Below are 14,340 nucleotides of genomic sequence, written 5' to 3'. Positions count from 1 at the left end.
TTTTTCCCGGAGGTGCATGACGAGCTCGCCAAGTCCTGGAATGCGCTCCTTTTGGCGCGTTTCAGGCCGGAGGGCTCTGTGGCTGTGACTTCCCTGGTTGGTGGGGCGGCTAGAGTCTATGTTGACGTTCCCCGCGTGGAGCGTGCAGTCGCGGGCCACTTGTGCCCGCAGACAGCTGCCACTGGGGGGGGCTCGACCTAGACTCCCGTCCAGAGCACGTAAGCTCTTCGACACTCGTCGAAGACTTGCAGTGCTGCTGGACGAACCGCCTCCGCTCTCCACGCCATGGCGGTCCTCCGGGTTTTTCAGGTAAGTCCTGAAGGATTTGGACGACGGGAAGTTCGACCCAACTCGTATGAGAGCTACGTACTGCCACAGACCTCGCGCTACGAGCGACGAAGGCCACGGCACGTGCACTGGGTCGGTCGATGTCCACAATGGTGGTCCAAGAGAGGCATCTGTGGCTTAGTCTTGCGCAGGTGAGCGGCGCCCAGAACGTCGGTTCTGGATGCGCCCATCTCGCAAGCAGGGCTGCTTGGTGATACCGTGGAGGACGGCAGTTCTCCGCGGTCTGGCAGACTGAGGCGATCGAACAGATCCTGCCACGCGGCAACGTGCCCGCCAACAGGTCGGCATGGTCTCGGGCACAGTCTGGTTCCCAGCAGCCCTGCCCTCCCGCGGCGGCCCTCCGGTTAAGGAACCTCCCAGAGGACGACCCACCAGAGGTGGACCCCCGCGGAAGAGGGCATCTGTTCCCCGTCAGCAGCCCGCCAAGAGGCTCTTTAAAGCGGCCCTGACGGGACGAACCAGGGGGAGATTTTACTGGGCCCGAATCCCGGCCTTTCCAATGCCGGATCGGAAAAGGACGCTGCCTGCCGCGTTCCATCGAGTCTGGGCCCTTTTCAGGGTCCGGCGCCCACATACTCTCAAAGAGACAAATCTCCCCTGGGTTTTCCTCCACAACACTCTCGTCCAGACGGTGTATGGGATGGATCGGGCCGCCGACCGCAATCTCCTCCGGACATTGCGTTGGGCCGCCTGAAGCAGGTAAACATACAGAGCCGTCAACCTCCCTGGGGGTCCCCCCTGTGCGAGGTGACCGTACTGTCAGCCACCGAACCAGCCTCCCCCGGCACGGTGAGGCAGATTGTCCCTCTGGTCCCGTTGTCACGGTTCTTGGGCGCTTGGTAGCGCACCAGCCCGTCACACTGGATAGAGAGGACGGTCCGTCTCGGTTACTCGATCCAATTCGCCAGGCGCCCCCCCCAAGTTTCGTGGCATTCTGTACACCTCGACGAGGAGAGAATGCTTCCGTACTTCGGCAGGAGGTCGCCGCCCTTCTGGCGAAGGGTGCGGTCGAACCCGTCCCTATAACCGAGATGTCGTCCGAGTTTTACACTTCATCGTGCCCAAAAAAGGGCGGGGGGCTGCGGCCCATTTTTGGATCTGCGGCACCTGAACAAGCACCTGCACAAGCTGCCGTTCAGAGTGCTGACGCAGAGGCGCATCCTGGGCTCGGTACGTCACCAGGATTGGTTCGTGGCAATCGACCTGAAGGACGCGTACTTTCACGTCTCTATTCTCCCCCGACACCGGCCGTTCCTACGGTTCGCGTTCGAGGGAAGGGCGAATCAGTACAGGGTCCTGCCATTCGGTCTGGCCCTGTCTCCACGGGTTTTTTCCAAGCTAGTGGAGGCTGCCTTAGCTCCTGGCAGGGAGCAAGGCGTGCGAGTGCTAAACTATCTTGACGACTGGCTTGTCTTGGCACACTCGCGAGATGTGTTGTGCACGCACAGGGACCTTGTGCTTCGGCACCTAGACCGTCTAGGCCTCCGGGTCAACCAGGAGAAGAGCAAGCTCTCCCCCGCGCAGAGCACCTCTTACCTCGGTATGGAACTAGACTCTGTCCGTATGTCAGCACGTCTCACCAACGAGCGTGCACAGTCAGTGCTGCGTTGTCTGAGGTTGATCAGTCAGAATCCCTCGACGCCGCTGAAGATTTTTCAGAGGCTCCTGGGGCACATGTCGTCCTCGACGGGGGTAATCCCTCTCGGGTTGATGCACATGCGGCCGCTTCAGCACTGGCTACAGAGTCGGGTTCCCTGGACGGCGTGGCACGCCGGCACCAGGCGGATTACGGTAACGCCTCAGTGCCTTCGCACTCTCTTACCCTGGTCAGACTTGACCTTTTCTCCGAGCGGGGGTCCCGCTCGGACAGGTTTCGAGGCGTGTCGTGGGAACGACAGACGCCTCCCTGCAAGGGTGGGGTGCGGTGTGCAAGTGGGCACGCAGTATCGGGGCGGTGGACAGGTCCCCGACTGCGTGGGCATATCAACTGCCTAGAGTTGTTGGCAATCCTTCTGGCACTGAGGAGGCTCCAGCCCCTCGTGCAGGACAAACACGTGCTAGTCCGGTTGGACAGCACGACTGCCGTAGCGTACATCAATCGCAAGGCGGCATACGCTCACCGCAGTTATCACAACTCGCCCGACGCCTCCTCCTTGGGAGTCAGCAGGTGAATCCCTGCGGGCCACGTTTCTTCTGGGCAACCTGAACCAGACAGCCGATGCGCTCTCTCGACAGTGTACTCCCCACGGAGAGTGGCGACTCCATCCCCGTGCAGCCCGGCTCATGTGGGAAGCGGTTCGGCAGGCACAGGTGGACCTGTTGCCTCCCCGGACTCCACCCATTACCCGCTATGGTATTCCAAGACCGAGGGTCCCCTCGGCACGGATGCCCTAGCACACAGCTGGCCGCGGGACAAGCGGAAGTACGCCTTCCCCCCCAGTGAGCCTCCTTGCACAGGTCCTGTGCAAGGTCAGAGAAGGGGCATCAGGTTCTGGTGAGTGGTGCCATACTGGCCCAACCAGACCTGGCTCTCGGATCTGGTAGATCTGACGACAGCCCCCCTGGCCCATTCCCCTGACGAAGGACCTTCCGTTGCAGGGGAAGGGCACGTTGTGGCACCCCAACGCAGGCCTCTGGAACCTCCATGCCTGGCCCCTGGACGGGACGAGGGCTTGCCCGTTAGCGGTCCGGGAGACTGTCTTACAGGCTAGAGCCCCGCCTCTAGGCGGTCATACGCTTATAAGTGGCGCCAATTGTCCTGGTGTTCTCCCCGGGAGGAGAACCCGCGGAGTTGCCTGATCGGATCAGTGCTGACCCGCAGGTAAGTATCCCCGTCAGCACAACCTGGTCACCAGGTTCCTCAGGAGCGCGAGAAGGGTGTGTCCACCCTGGCCGCGCTCCGTACCCTCTTGGGACCCTAATGGGGTCCTACAGGGCCTTGGTACGGCCCTGGTGAGCCCCTAAGTATTGCCAATCTTCCTCAGTCGGATGAAAGATGCACTCTTTGTGGCGCTCACCTCCATCAAGAGGGTGGGGGACCTACAGGCATTCTCTGTGTCCCAAAGGTGCCTGGAACTCGGGATCGGTAATTCTCACGTGGTCCTGAGATCCTATCCCGACAACGAGCCCAAGCTTCCCACTACTCCCTTCCGGGACCAGGTGGTGAACCTGCAGGCGCTCCCCTCCGGAGAGGAAGACCCAACCTTTCTATGTGTTGTGTCCAGTACGCGCGCTGCGCCTCGGTCTGGACCGCACACAGAGCCTCAGAAGCTCTGAGCAGCTCTTTGTCTGTTCTGGGAGACGGCACCCGGGGGGGGCTGTCTCCAAACAGAAGTGGCGCACTGGGTACCAATCCCAGGATCGCCGTGCCCGCTGGCAGTGAGAGCCCACTCCACTCGTGGGCACTGGCACAGGGCGCCTCTCTGGCAGACATTGTAGAACTGCGGGTTGGGCTACGCCCAGTACCTTCACGAGATTTTACAATCTCCACGTGGAACCAGTTGCAGCACATCCCTTAAACGCCGCCAACGTTTAGGGTGGGCTCCTGGTTTGGGCGTACGCCTGCGAAAGCGCCTTCTCCCCTCACCAGGTGAGACTAGTGCGCTATTGTAGCCTACCTACTTTCCCCTCTCGGGCGAAGTATAGGCATTCCATCCATCACTAAGCATTGCACTTGGTAACAGACTGGGCGGAGCCGTCTGTTAGAACCAGGTCCGTTACAGGTAGAGTCATCCCTGCTCAGGCAGACCCCTGTATTAGGACTAGTGCCCCATACGTAGTGACTCCCCTTTGGGTCGTCCCGTGTGTTGAATTCCTCACTCAGGATTTCCCGATTGGTGAATCTGTGACCTCCCCGCCGGTGGTAATCCCACCTGGATCGTCCCCCTATTCGGGCTAACACCGTTCCGCATGTTGTTCTCCCCGCCGGGGAGACCATGTCATGTCTCCACATGTACCTCCCCTCCGGGTAGGATGTGGCCTCCGTAGCACACTCTTCTAAGAGGAGAGCAGTGTTTCCCCAGTGTTCGGCTCCGGACAGCTCCTCGCTACTAGAGGCGTACGCCACTGTCCGTGAGGCCGTCAGTAGAGGCTTCTCGGTATGACCAATACTATATGACTGGAAGATTACGTCTCGCGGTAGCACTCTGGGACTCGCTAGCCCAGTCAGGGTCGCTCCGCTAGAGGTCGTGATATCGGTGCAAGCGCTGTGGCGTTTAAGATTGATCCCCAGTCAGTCTCTCACAACGTCGAGAGACCGACTGAAGGGGAACGTCTCGGTTACGTCTGTAACCTCGGTTCCCTGATGGAGGGAACGAGACGTTGTGACTTCATGCCACAACGCTGCACCGAATCACTGCAGTGAACGGGAGTGCCCTCTCAGGTTCCTCAGTACAAAGGGTGAGTGAATGACCGCCGCCATCTTCCTTTATACCCGTATGCACGGGGCGGAGACTGGCGTGCGCGTGCCATTCGCCAAGCCCATTGGCGTTTTATTAATTAATTATCTCGGAGAAGGTAGGTTCTCAAGATCAAACCCCAGTCAGTCTCTCACAACGTCTCGTTCCCTCCATCAGGGAACCGAGGTTACAGACGTAACCGAGACGATTTATACCGCATTGAACAATTAGAAGGTACATGGAGAAAATAAAGATATCATTAATCACTCTGTGTTGAGTTGAATGATAATGAGAGGATCTGAGTCACCTTGATTTTCTGTCCACTACTACATCATTAAATCAGTCTTTGGCTGCTGTCGACGGTGACTTTGAGGGTGTTTCTTTCCCCACTGTTGCTTAGGGATTTCTGCCGTTTAGGTTAAGCATATGCATCTTTTAAAGTTACAGTACAGTTTATCTCTGATGTTAATTAGATTTAATAAAAATGTGAATTATTTATCTGTCTAGTTATCTTTGGTTTGACAGAATGGAAGTGACTTGTGATGAATAGACATTTCACATCACTCGTTTGTTAAGATTGAATTATATATGCTAAATTAATGCAAATGCTTTTACTTAAACTGTCTAAATAAATTTGTCAAAATAAATTTTTGAAGTAACATGTTAGACAAACTTTGTACCTACTCTAAAACATGCTGGGCCATAAAATGACACACCCAATCCAGTTGGGTTGTAATTTTACATATGCTGGATTGTTTAAAACCAAAATGCTGGGTTGTTTTAACCCATTGAGACTTCCATCAAAACATTAAAGGAATAATTCACCCAAGCTAAACGTTTTTTCATTTTTGGATGAATTGTTGATGAATGAACAGCATGAGAGTATTATTGTTGGTCTTTTTAGCTTAAATTTCAAGGTACTTGACATTATTTCTGAAGACCTATAAACTTTGGCATGCGCTTTGACATAAGGGGAAAGTGTTTCTCTCTCACTTTTTTAAATTGATTACAATGAAGGAGAAAGTTTGACTCTGTCTCGACCTCACCAGTGTCACAGTGGGCACAAACTCATGTTTGTCTGTGTCTGCTTTTCTCTATGGACAGACTGTGATCACTGAGTCTGTAGTTGATCAAGTTCTGTCTCTGTTTCACATCTCCAGCAGTGCAGAGATAATCTGCCAGAATGTATTTTGTGTTTAATGTCCGATAACATTCTAGTTTACTTTGGTTTTTGCCGTATGCATATATACATAATAACTATCAAAGATTCCAGTCTGTAACTGGAATATCTGATTGGTTAAATTTTCCTTTGATGGCGTAAAATGCTCGTCTAGCTTTCTCTGTCAGACCCAATCCTCTTGACGAGCTGATTATTAGGTCGAGATAACCATAGTGTAATGTGTGTTCTATTGTGGTTTTTCCTGAAGTGAATGTGTATCTGTTATCCTGTAATCCGCCTTTTTCTGGAAAATCATAATTTTAGCTTTTTTCAGATTGACTGCCAGGGCACAATTTTGACAGTATTTCTCTAGCAGGTGTAGGTGTTGCTGTAGACCTTCGGCAGTATCTGACAGCAGCAAAAGATCATCAGCATACAGAAGACATTGTTTAAAATGAGACCGGCTGTTGCAGATTTTTCCATTAACACAGCTAACTCATAATTTATATATAAGTTAAAAAGAGTTGGATTTAAATTGCATCCCTGTCTTACTCTGCGCCCCGAGTGAAAATTCTGTTCTTTAATCTGCAATTTGAACTACGCATTTGTTTTCAGTTTACACAGATTTATTGATGTCATAAGCTTTTCCTCCTATGCCTGATTGTAGAATTTTATAATATAGGCCGTCATGCCATTTTGAATCAAATGCTTTTTTTTAAATCAACAAAACATGCATACATTTTTCCTTTGTTATTATGATGGTGCTGTTCACACAAATGCCTCGGTAGTTATTGGGGTAAAATTTATCTCCGCTTTTGTATAGTGGCTGTATTGAGCCTGGGCTGTAAGATTTCTCTGAACAGGTTTTTAGAATAGTCTTTCCATAGTTCTCCATTTTGTATGGCTATATCCAGGTTTTGTTGTTTATTGAGAATATTCAATTTTTCCCATAATTTTTTAATATTAATAGAGTCTTGGAAATCATTGAGAGGACGATTAAAGTAATGTTGTTTTTTTGGAGTGGATTGTATTCTTGTAATCCCAATAGTTTTGTCTAATTTCTGGTTTGTGCGGCTCTCTGTGTCTTAGGTTGGAGATCTGTTGTAGTTGTTCTCTTTTCATTTTACATTCTTTGTCAAACCAGATTTCATCTCCAGATTTAAGTTTAGTTTTTGTATTTTTATATAGGATGTTAGCTTTAATTATACACCTATCATAAATATCTCTTCTCTGTACTGTAAAAGGGAAAGAGCGCTCCATCGAAACACTACAGGATAGAGCACGTGGCCTATTGTTCCATTGTTTGATATTGAATAACACAAAAATACAAAGAATTTCCAGAACCTGTCCCTGATGGGAAATTATGGTTTTAATTGTACCGCAGTGTGCTTTAATAACAGACTAGACATGTGAGAACTAAACCCTAGCTTTCATTTATTTGCTTTGCACCAGTCTTATAAAAGCCACTGAAGAAACACTCAGCAGGAATGTAAGTGATTAGTTTCTTAACACCATCCAGTCCAGTTCCAGTGTCGCTGTTTATTTACCTCAGCTGAACAGTAAGCAAGTAAATAAAGCCATAAAAATATAATGAGGTTTAAGAAAGTTAAGTTGCTGTAAAGAAAAAACACTTTTTATATCAGTCAGCGAGTTTCTGTTATTAAGATGGGTTTTTTTCAAAGCAGCTTAATAGCAACGAGAAAAACTAAAATATGTTGTTTATGAGAGCATTGACAAATGGCAACATGTGTGAGATCAATATACATTGATGTATGTGCGAAGCTTAGACAGGATTCCAGCGTATTACCTCCCAGCGCGATCGCATACATATATGAGTTTGTTTTATGTCACCACTTTCAACAAAACTGATGGACACACGCAGCTCTGTATCATTGGTGGTCTCCTACAGCTTTGCATGCAAGGACATGTCTCTCTAAGCTATTCATAAGGTACACATCATTAAATCTACAGTGAGTCAAGTAAATATATCCTGTCTGTGAATTTAGTGGCCAGGCCAGCTCATGGCCTCTCAATTTAACCGCCAGTCATGTTCAAAACAAATATATTCAGCAGAAACGAATAACATGTTCCCCCGATGGGTGAAATCGTGGGCAAAGATTGTGCCGAAGCTGGAGGATGGTACACAGACTGCTCCCAGCTCAATCCAGTGGCTTAAGCTTTGAAAGCTCATCCTGAGGGATGAATTTGGTCAGAGTTCAGTTTATAGTGAGAAGAGAGAGGACAAGTAAAGATTAAGAGAGTATTGGGATTTGGTATAGTTTCCATTTCCCTACTGATGTCCTTTGTGTTTGGTTTGTTTTCACTTTTTTCACCAGCTTTATTGATTTAAACTGTATGCACTGAACAGAATGTAATGTGAGAAAGACAATAAGAAAGAAACAGGAAATGACATACTGCTGTAACTCACACCAACCATCGAACAGACACAGTTGCCTGTTTAATTCTAACGGTCAGAGAAAGATGGAAAAACTAATTATGACATTTGTGGTGAAAAGAATTGAATAACACGAAATGATATTATTTTGATGATTTTTCATTTGTCTCATAGTATTTATCATGGCAATCTATTTTTTCTTCAGGACTTCAGAGAAGCAGTTAAGTCAACAATTGCGGAGGATGAAGAACCCCTGTTAGAAAAAGTTAAACTGGACGAGATCCTCAGCACCCTTCCTCAAGTTTACCACCTCCACACTGAGATCCTCAATGAGCTGGAGTCCCGCATTAAACAGTGGTGAGTGTAAAAACAAGCAAACTGTACAAATGCACATTCTGCATATTATATAGCATGTCATTCCATAAAGTAATTTATGGAAGGTTACATTTCGCTGCTGTCCTTCTGAAACCAGTTATAATGCCATCATGAATGCCCTGAGGAGCCAAACCCATCTTGTGTCTCTCGTTCATGTCCAGGGAGGACAGCCCGACCATGGTTGATGTCATTTTAACACGCCGAGCAGAGTTTTCAGCCTTCGCGACCTACATCTCAGACTATGACCACAGCATATCAGTGCTGGAGGAGAGCTGCAGACAGAATAAAGCTTTTGAAGATGTGGTGAAACAGTTTGAGGTGAGGTTCATGGCTGGTTGTTTACGACAAATACAAGGGATATGTCATAGGCGTGCTGGATTTCTAAGAATTAATGTCACAAATTCAGTCAAATCCGTTGTTTTAGAATTTGAATTTTGTCGCAAATGGTACCAACATTTACATCACACTTTCAAGACATAATTGTGAATGGTTTTGTGTGTGATCATGACAGTACCTGTTGCGTATTAAAGACACAATCAGCGCACTGTGCCAGAAATGTTGGTACAACAGAAACTGTATCATCTCATTGGAGGATGGTTGGTGGAGTCACTGACCACACATTTCAGTGTTGATCGGGATCACCAACGACAGGAAGCCAGCTGTCCTCACTCATTAATATGCATGAGCATCTGCATTCAGAGTAGCCTCCGTGGGTGGTTGACTCTAAATTGGATCCTCAATGTATAGCAGAAAGAGGAAAGAGTGAGAGACTGATTTAGCTAACTGTCTCCAATCATTATCTGCTCTTGTCGTAATGCAAATTTCTTTACACACAATCAGCCTATAGAGTAACTGTTTATTATTTAACTTTATCCAACCTAAAAAATGTTTCGTTCAGCCACATAATGGAAGTGAATGAATAATTTTTTTTTATTTTTACTCATTTAAAAATGAGTAAAAATACAAAATAAAAGTTGTATTTATTGTAAATGTATAGTTCTTGACTCTCACCATGGTCAATTATTCATTGTATTTTTATAGTGAATATTTTGGTAGTGGCTACATGTTTTTTTTTTTTTAAGACAGCTTAGACTGTTGTTTTATAGTAGATTTTCCAGCTTAGATACACATGAATTAAGTTCGGTGACATGTTCATGTTCATAGCTTGGTGAAATATTTCATATTTCTGTGATAGGGAGGCCCTTTTTTTATCTTTAGTTACATTTTTTATTTTTTTATCTTTAATAACATATGACAACCTACCATGTGTCAGGTTTCTCCTGTGGCTTTACAAACAATTGAAGAAGCTTAAGATCTTCAAATCTTCAGGTGTCATTTCTTCCCATGACAGCACATTCTGTCTTCACAAAGATTTAATCAAGATAAAATGTCTTCCTTTGTGTTCAAACTCAGATTTAGTAACACAAACAAGCATTGACTGGATGATATATGTGCTGAACCGCATTGGTTGCCTGTGGTCACTCCGCACTGATGAAACCAATATCGCTGACTCTCACAAACGCAACACAAGAGTCAAGTGCAAGCCTTCCTCACATTTCTCTTAACCTGCCAACCATTAGTCTAAGCACTGCTGACTTCTTTTATTTACCCAATCTGTTCTGTGATGCTTCTCTCGGCTTGTTAAACAGGAGGAGATGGATTTGATTTCGTTGTTCGATGCCTCTAGGTGAACAACTCAAGTGGTGAAAAATCTGCTGTTTTATGTCAGTATACAGTATTCCACCATTGTCAGCAATATCATATTTGTAGTAACGTACCACGTTCTGTCCGTGCCGTTTGTATTGTTGAGCTGAGAATAATATTTCATATCAGACTGTTTAATGCAATATTGGGTCATTTTATGAACTGATGCACATACAGTAGTTTTTTTATGCTGGAAATTCTAACATTTCCAGCAACACAAAGTTTAACATTTGGACATGTTAAGGTCAAATATTGTTATATTTGAAATGTCCTTTAAAGTCACAGAATTATTGTCTGAATGCAACAATCATAATATCTTAATTTATATATATTTCTTAAATTTTTTGCTTTTAAGAATGGGTTTAATACTATCTACTTTTTGTTTTCTTGCTGCATCCATCTGTTTATATAGATTATGAAATATATTTATCCTTTAGAAGTGGAATAGATTTGGGGCTTTTTATCCCATGAGGTTCCCTGGTGTTGCTTTTTGCGTTAGAAAATACACAAGCAGCATTTTGTCAGTATGGTCCTCACTGGCTCTGATAGTATATGCATTAGGAATTCTCTTCTCTGGAGTAGAGCCTGTGTAATCTTATTTTCTGTACATGTGTGTGCGCACCTGCCGGGTTGATGACAGAGATGAAGTATCTACAGTAGCTGATCTGATCATCACTGTGACCTGATAGGATTAAACCACGTGCAGCCAGACCATTTACAAGGGTTTTCACCAGTAACGTGTGCTTGTGTGTCTATTTGTCTATAGAATATGTAAAGAGAAAGACAGAGTTGGGACAATCTAAGAGATAAGTTTGTTTTGCAAGCTTCCTGTTTATATTCAACATTCTGTCACATTTTAGTATTTTTTGTATCTGTTGCTCAGAGGTCATAACTGTCACTCTCTCATAACTCAGGACAACTAAAAGAGAATTTAGATACTGTATGTTTTCACTAAAACATCCACTTTGTCCCTTCTCTTATAATTCCTTTGAAGAAATATTATAGAAAACAAATAAGATACAATTATTTTGCAGATAAATCTGGGGACATTCTATGACATTGTTGATATTTTAAAAACTCTAGAGACTCTTTTTTTCTCCACTTCATATCAGTGTGGTTTAAAAAGAGATATGTTTTTATTACCTTAGAATGAGCTATTTCTATCTACTTACGCCGCAGGTCCCCCTGCAAGGAATTCGCCATGTTGTTATTAAAATAGTCCTAAACGAATGAACTGCTCTACAAAGAAGCAAAAACGTGACAAGATATTTGTTCGTTGTCACCCACCGTAGTGCTTTGAAAGGGAGAGTAGTGGGTGAGCCGTTGGTTGCATTTCACAACCTCGTCGCTAGATGGCGCTACATTTCATACACTGGACCTTTAAATTGCGCAGGTGGAAAGAACGAGACAAAGACAAAACACACACACAAATGCACACACTGATCTGGCATCTGGGCAATGAGGCGGAAAAAAAGCTAATTAGCCGAGCAGCCTTCTTAAACAACCCTGAATTAAATCAGCTGTCCGTGCAGACGCTGCTTCAGCCGGACTAGTGCCTGATTTGTGTAGCCTGTCTGTTTACTGGCACAAGCGGTAGTCCCCCCTTCCAACAAGCTCACTGGCTGTGTCCCAATCCAGCACTGTCTACACATACACATTCAGACACGCACAAAGACTGGTCACTTCTTCAGCACAAATGTCAATTGGATTGTAATTTAGCGTCATCATTCTGAACTCGGTTGTTCATCAATACCATCACTTTGAACAAAGTAACCACATTGTGCTTTGACACTGGGAATCAGTCAGGCTTTTTTGGTTGCTCAGGATGATGTGCATCGCAGTGAAGGAACAGATACAGAGAGGGAGTCATTAGATTACAGGTGCATGTTATTCAGAGATGAGAGAAAGGCTGTGTTCACACTGCGAGACAATGTGCCCACCTCTGATTTTCTGCTTAAATCAGAAATAATTATATTTGTCTATTAGGTTGTTCATGTGACCTTCCCAGTCAACAATTTGATCTCACAGTGATCTCACCATGAGCTCCCAGAATACTCACGATGTGGTCAAAATATGAAGTCACAGCGAGCTAAAAGTGTCACAGCGCACTCACTGTGTGCTCATATTGTTATCATACTGTGGTCACAGCGCACTCACTGTGTGCTCATATTGTTCTCATACTGTGGTCACAGCGCACTCACTGTGTGCTCATTCTGTGCTCATACTGTGGTCACAGCGCACTCACTGTGTGCTCATATTGTTATCATACTGTGGTCACAGCGCACTCACTGTGTGCTCATATTGTTCTCATACTGTGGTCACAGCGCACTCACTGTGTGCTCATTCTGTGCTCATACTGTGGTCACAGCGCACTCACTGTGTGCTCATATTGTTATCATACTGTGGTCACAGCGCACTCACTGTGTGCTCATTCTGTGCTCATACTGTGGTCACAGCGCACTCACTGTGTGCTCATTCTGTGCTCATACTGTTCTCATACTGTGGTCACAGCGCACTCACTGTGTGCTCATTCTGTGCTCATACTGTGGTCACAGCGCACTCACTGTGTGCTCATTCTGTGCTCATACTGTGGTCACAGCGCACTCACTGTGTGCTCATTCTGTTATCACACTGTGGTCACAGCGCACTCACTGTGTGCTCATACTGTTCTCATACTGTGGTCACAGCGCACTCACTGTGTGCTCATTCTGTGCTCATACTGTGGTCACAGCGCACTCACTGTGTGCTCATTCTGTTGTCATACTGTGGTCACAGGGCACTCACTGTGTGCTCATTCTGTTCTCATACTGTGGTCACAGCGCACTCACTGTGTGCTCATTCTGTTCTCATGCTGTGGTCACAGCGCACTCACTGTGTGCTCATTCTGTTCTCATGCTGTGGTCACAGCGCACTCACTGTGTGCTCATTCTGTTCTCATACTGTGGTCACAGCGCACTCACTGTGTGCTCATTCTGTTCTCATACTGTGGTCACAGCGCACTCACTGTGTGCTCATTCTGTTCTCATACTCTGGTCACAGCGCACTCACTGTGTGCTCATTCTGTGCTCATACTGTGGTCACAGCGCACTCACTGTGTGCTCATTCTGTGCTCATACTGTGGTCACAGCGCACTCACTGTGTGCTCATACTGTTCTCATGCTGTGGTCACAGCGCACTCACTGTGTGCTCATTCTGTTCTCATACTGTGGTCACAGCGCACTCACTGTGTGCTCATTCTGTTCTCATACTGTGGTCACAGCGCACTCACTGTGTGCTCATTCTGTGCTCATACTGTGGTCACAGCGCACTCACTGTGTGCTCATACTGTTCTCATACTGTGGTCACAGCGCACTCACTGTGTGCTCATATTGTTCTCATACTGTGGTCACAGCGCACTCACTGTGTGCTCATATTGTTCTCATGCTGTGGTCACAGCGCACTCACTGTGTGCTCATTCTGTGCTCATACTGTGGTCACAGCGCACTCACTGTGTGCTCATACTGTTCTCATGCTGTGGTCACAGCGCACTCACTGTGTGCTCATATTGTTCTCATGCTGTGGTCACAGCGCACTCACTGTGTGCTCATTCTGTGCTCATACTGTGGTCACAGCGCACTCACTGTGTGCTCATACTGTTCTCATACTGTGGTCACAGCGCACTCACTGTGTGCTCATATTGTTCTCATGCTGTGGTCACAGCGCACTCACTGTGTGCTCATACTGTTCTCATACTGTGGTCACAGCGCACTCACTGTGTGCTCATACTGTTCTCATACTGTGGTCACAGCGCACTCACTGTGTGCTCATACTGTTCTCATACTGTGGTCACAGCGCACTCACTGTGTGCTCATTCTGTTCTCATACTGTGGTCACAGCGCACTCACTGTGTGCTCATACTGTGCTCATACTGTGGTCACAGCGCACTCACTGTGTGCTCATACTGTTCTCATACTGTGGTCACA

The 14,340-nt window shown here is 46.8% G+C and overlaps 1 protein-coding gene across 3 annotated transcripts in view; it reads left to right on the top strand.

Annotated features, from left to right (window-relative positions):
• Positions 1-14,340, top strand: part of fgd5a (FYVE, RhoGEF and PH domain containing 5a) — a 44,827-nt gene that overhangs the window by 19,994 nt on the left and 10,493 nt on the right. For all 3 annotated transcript variants that reach the window (XM_079482591.1, XM_079482590.1, XM_079482592.1), the window contains exons 6-7: positions 8,505-8,656; positions 8,836-8,992. In XM_079482591.1, the coding sequence (XP_079338717.1) occupies positions 8,505-8,656; positions 8,836-8,992 (309 nt within the window). The remainder of the gene's footprint in view (positions 1-8,504; positions 8,657-8,835; positions 8,993-14,340) is intronic.

Source organism: Barbatula barbatula (genome assembly GCF_947034865.1).
Source record: "Barbatula barbatula genome assembly, chromosome: 20".
In the NCBI taxonomy this organism is placed as follows: Eukaryota; Metazoa; Chordata; class Actinopteri; order Cypriniformes; family Nemacheilidae; genus Barbatula; species Barbatula barbatula.
The sequence above is the reverse complement of the archived record's forward strand: the minus strand, read 5'-3'. Positions and strand labels throughout refer to the sequence as shown.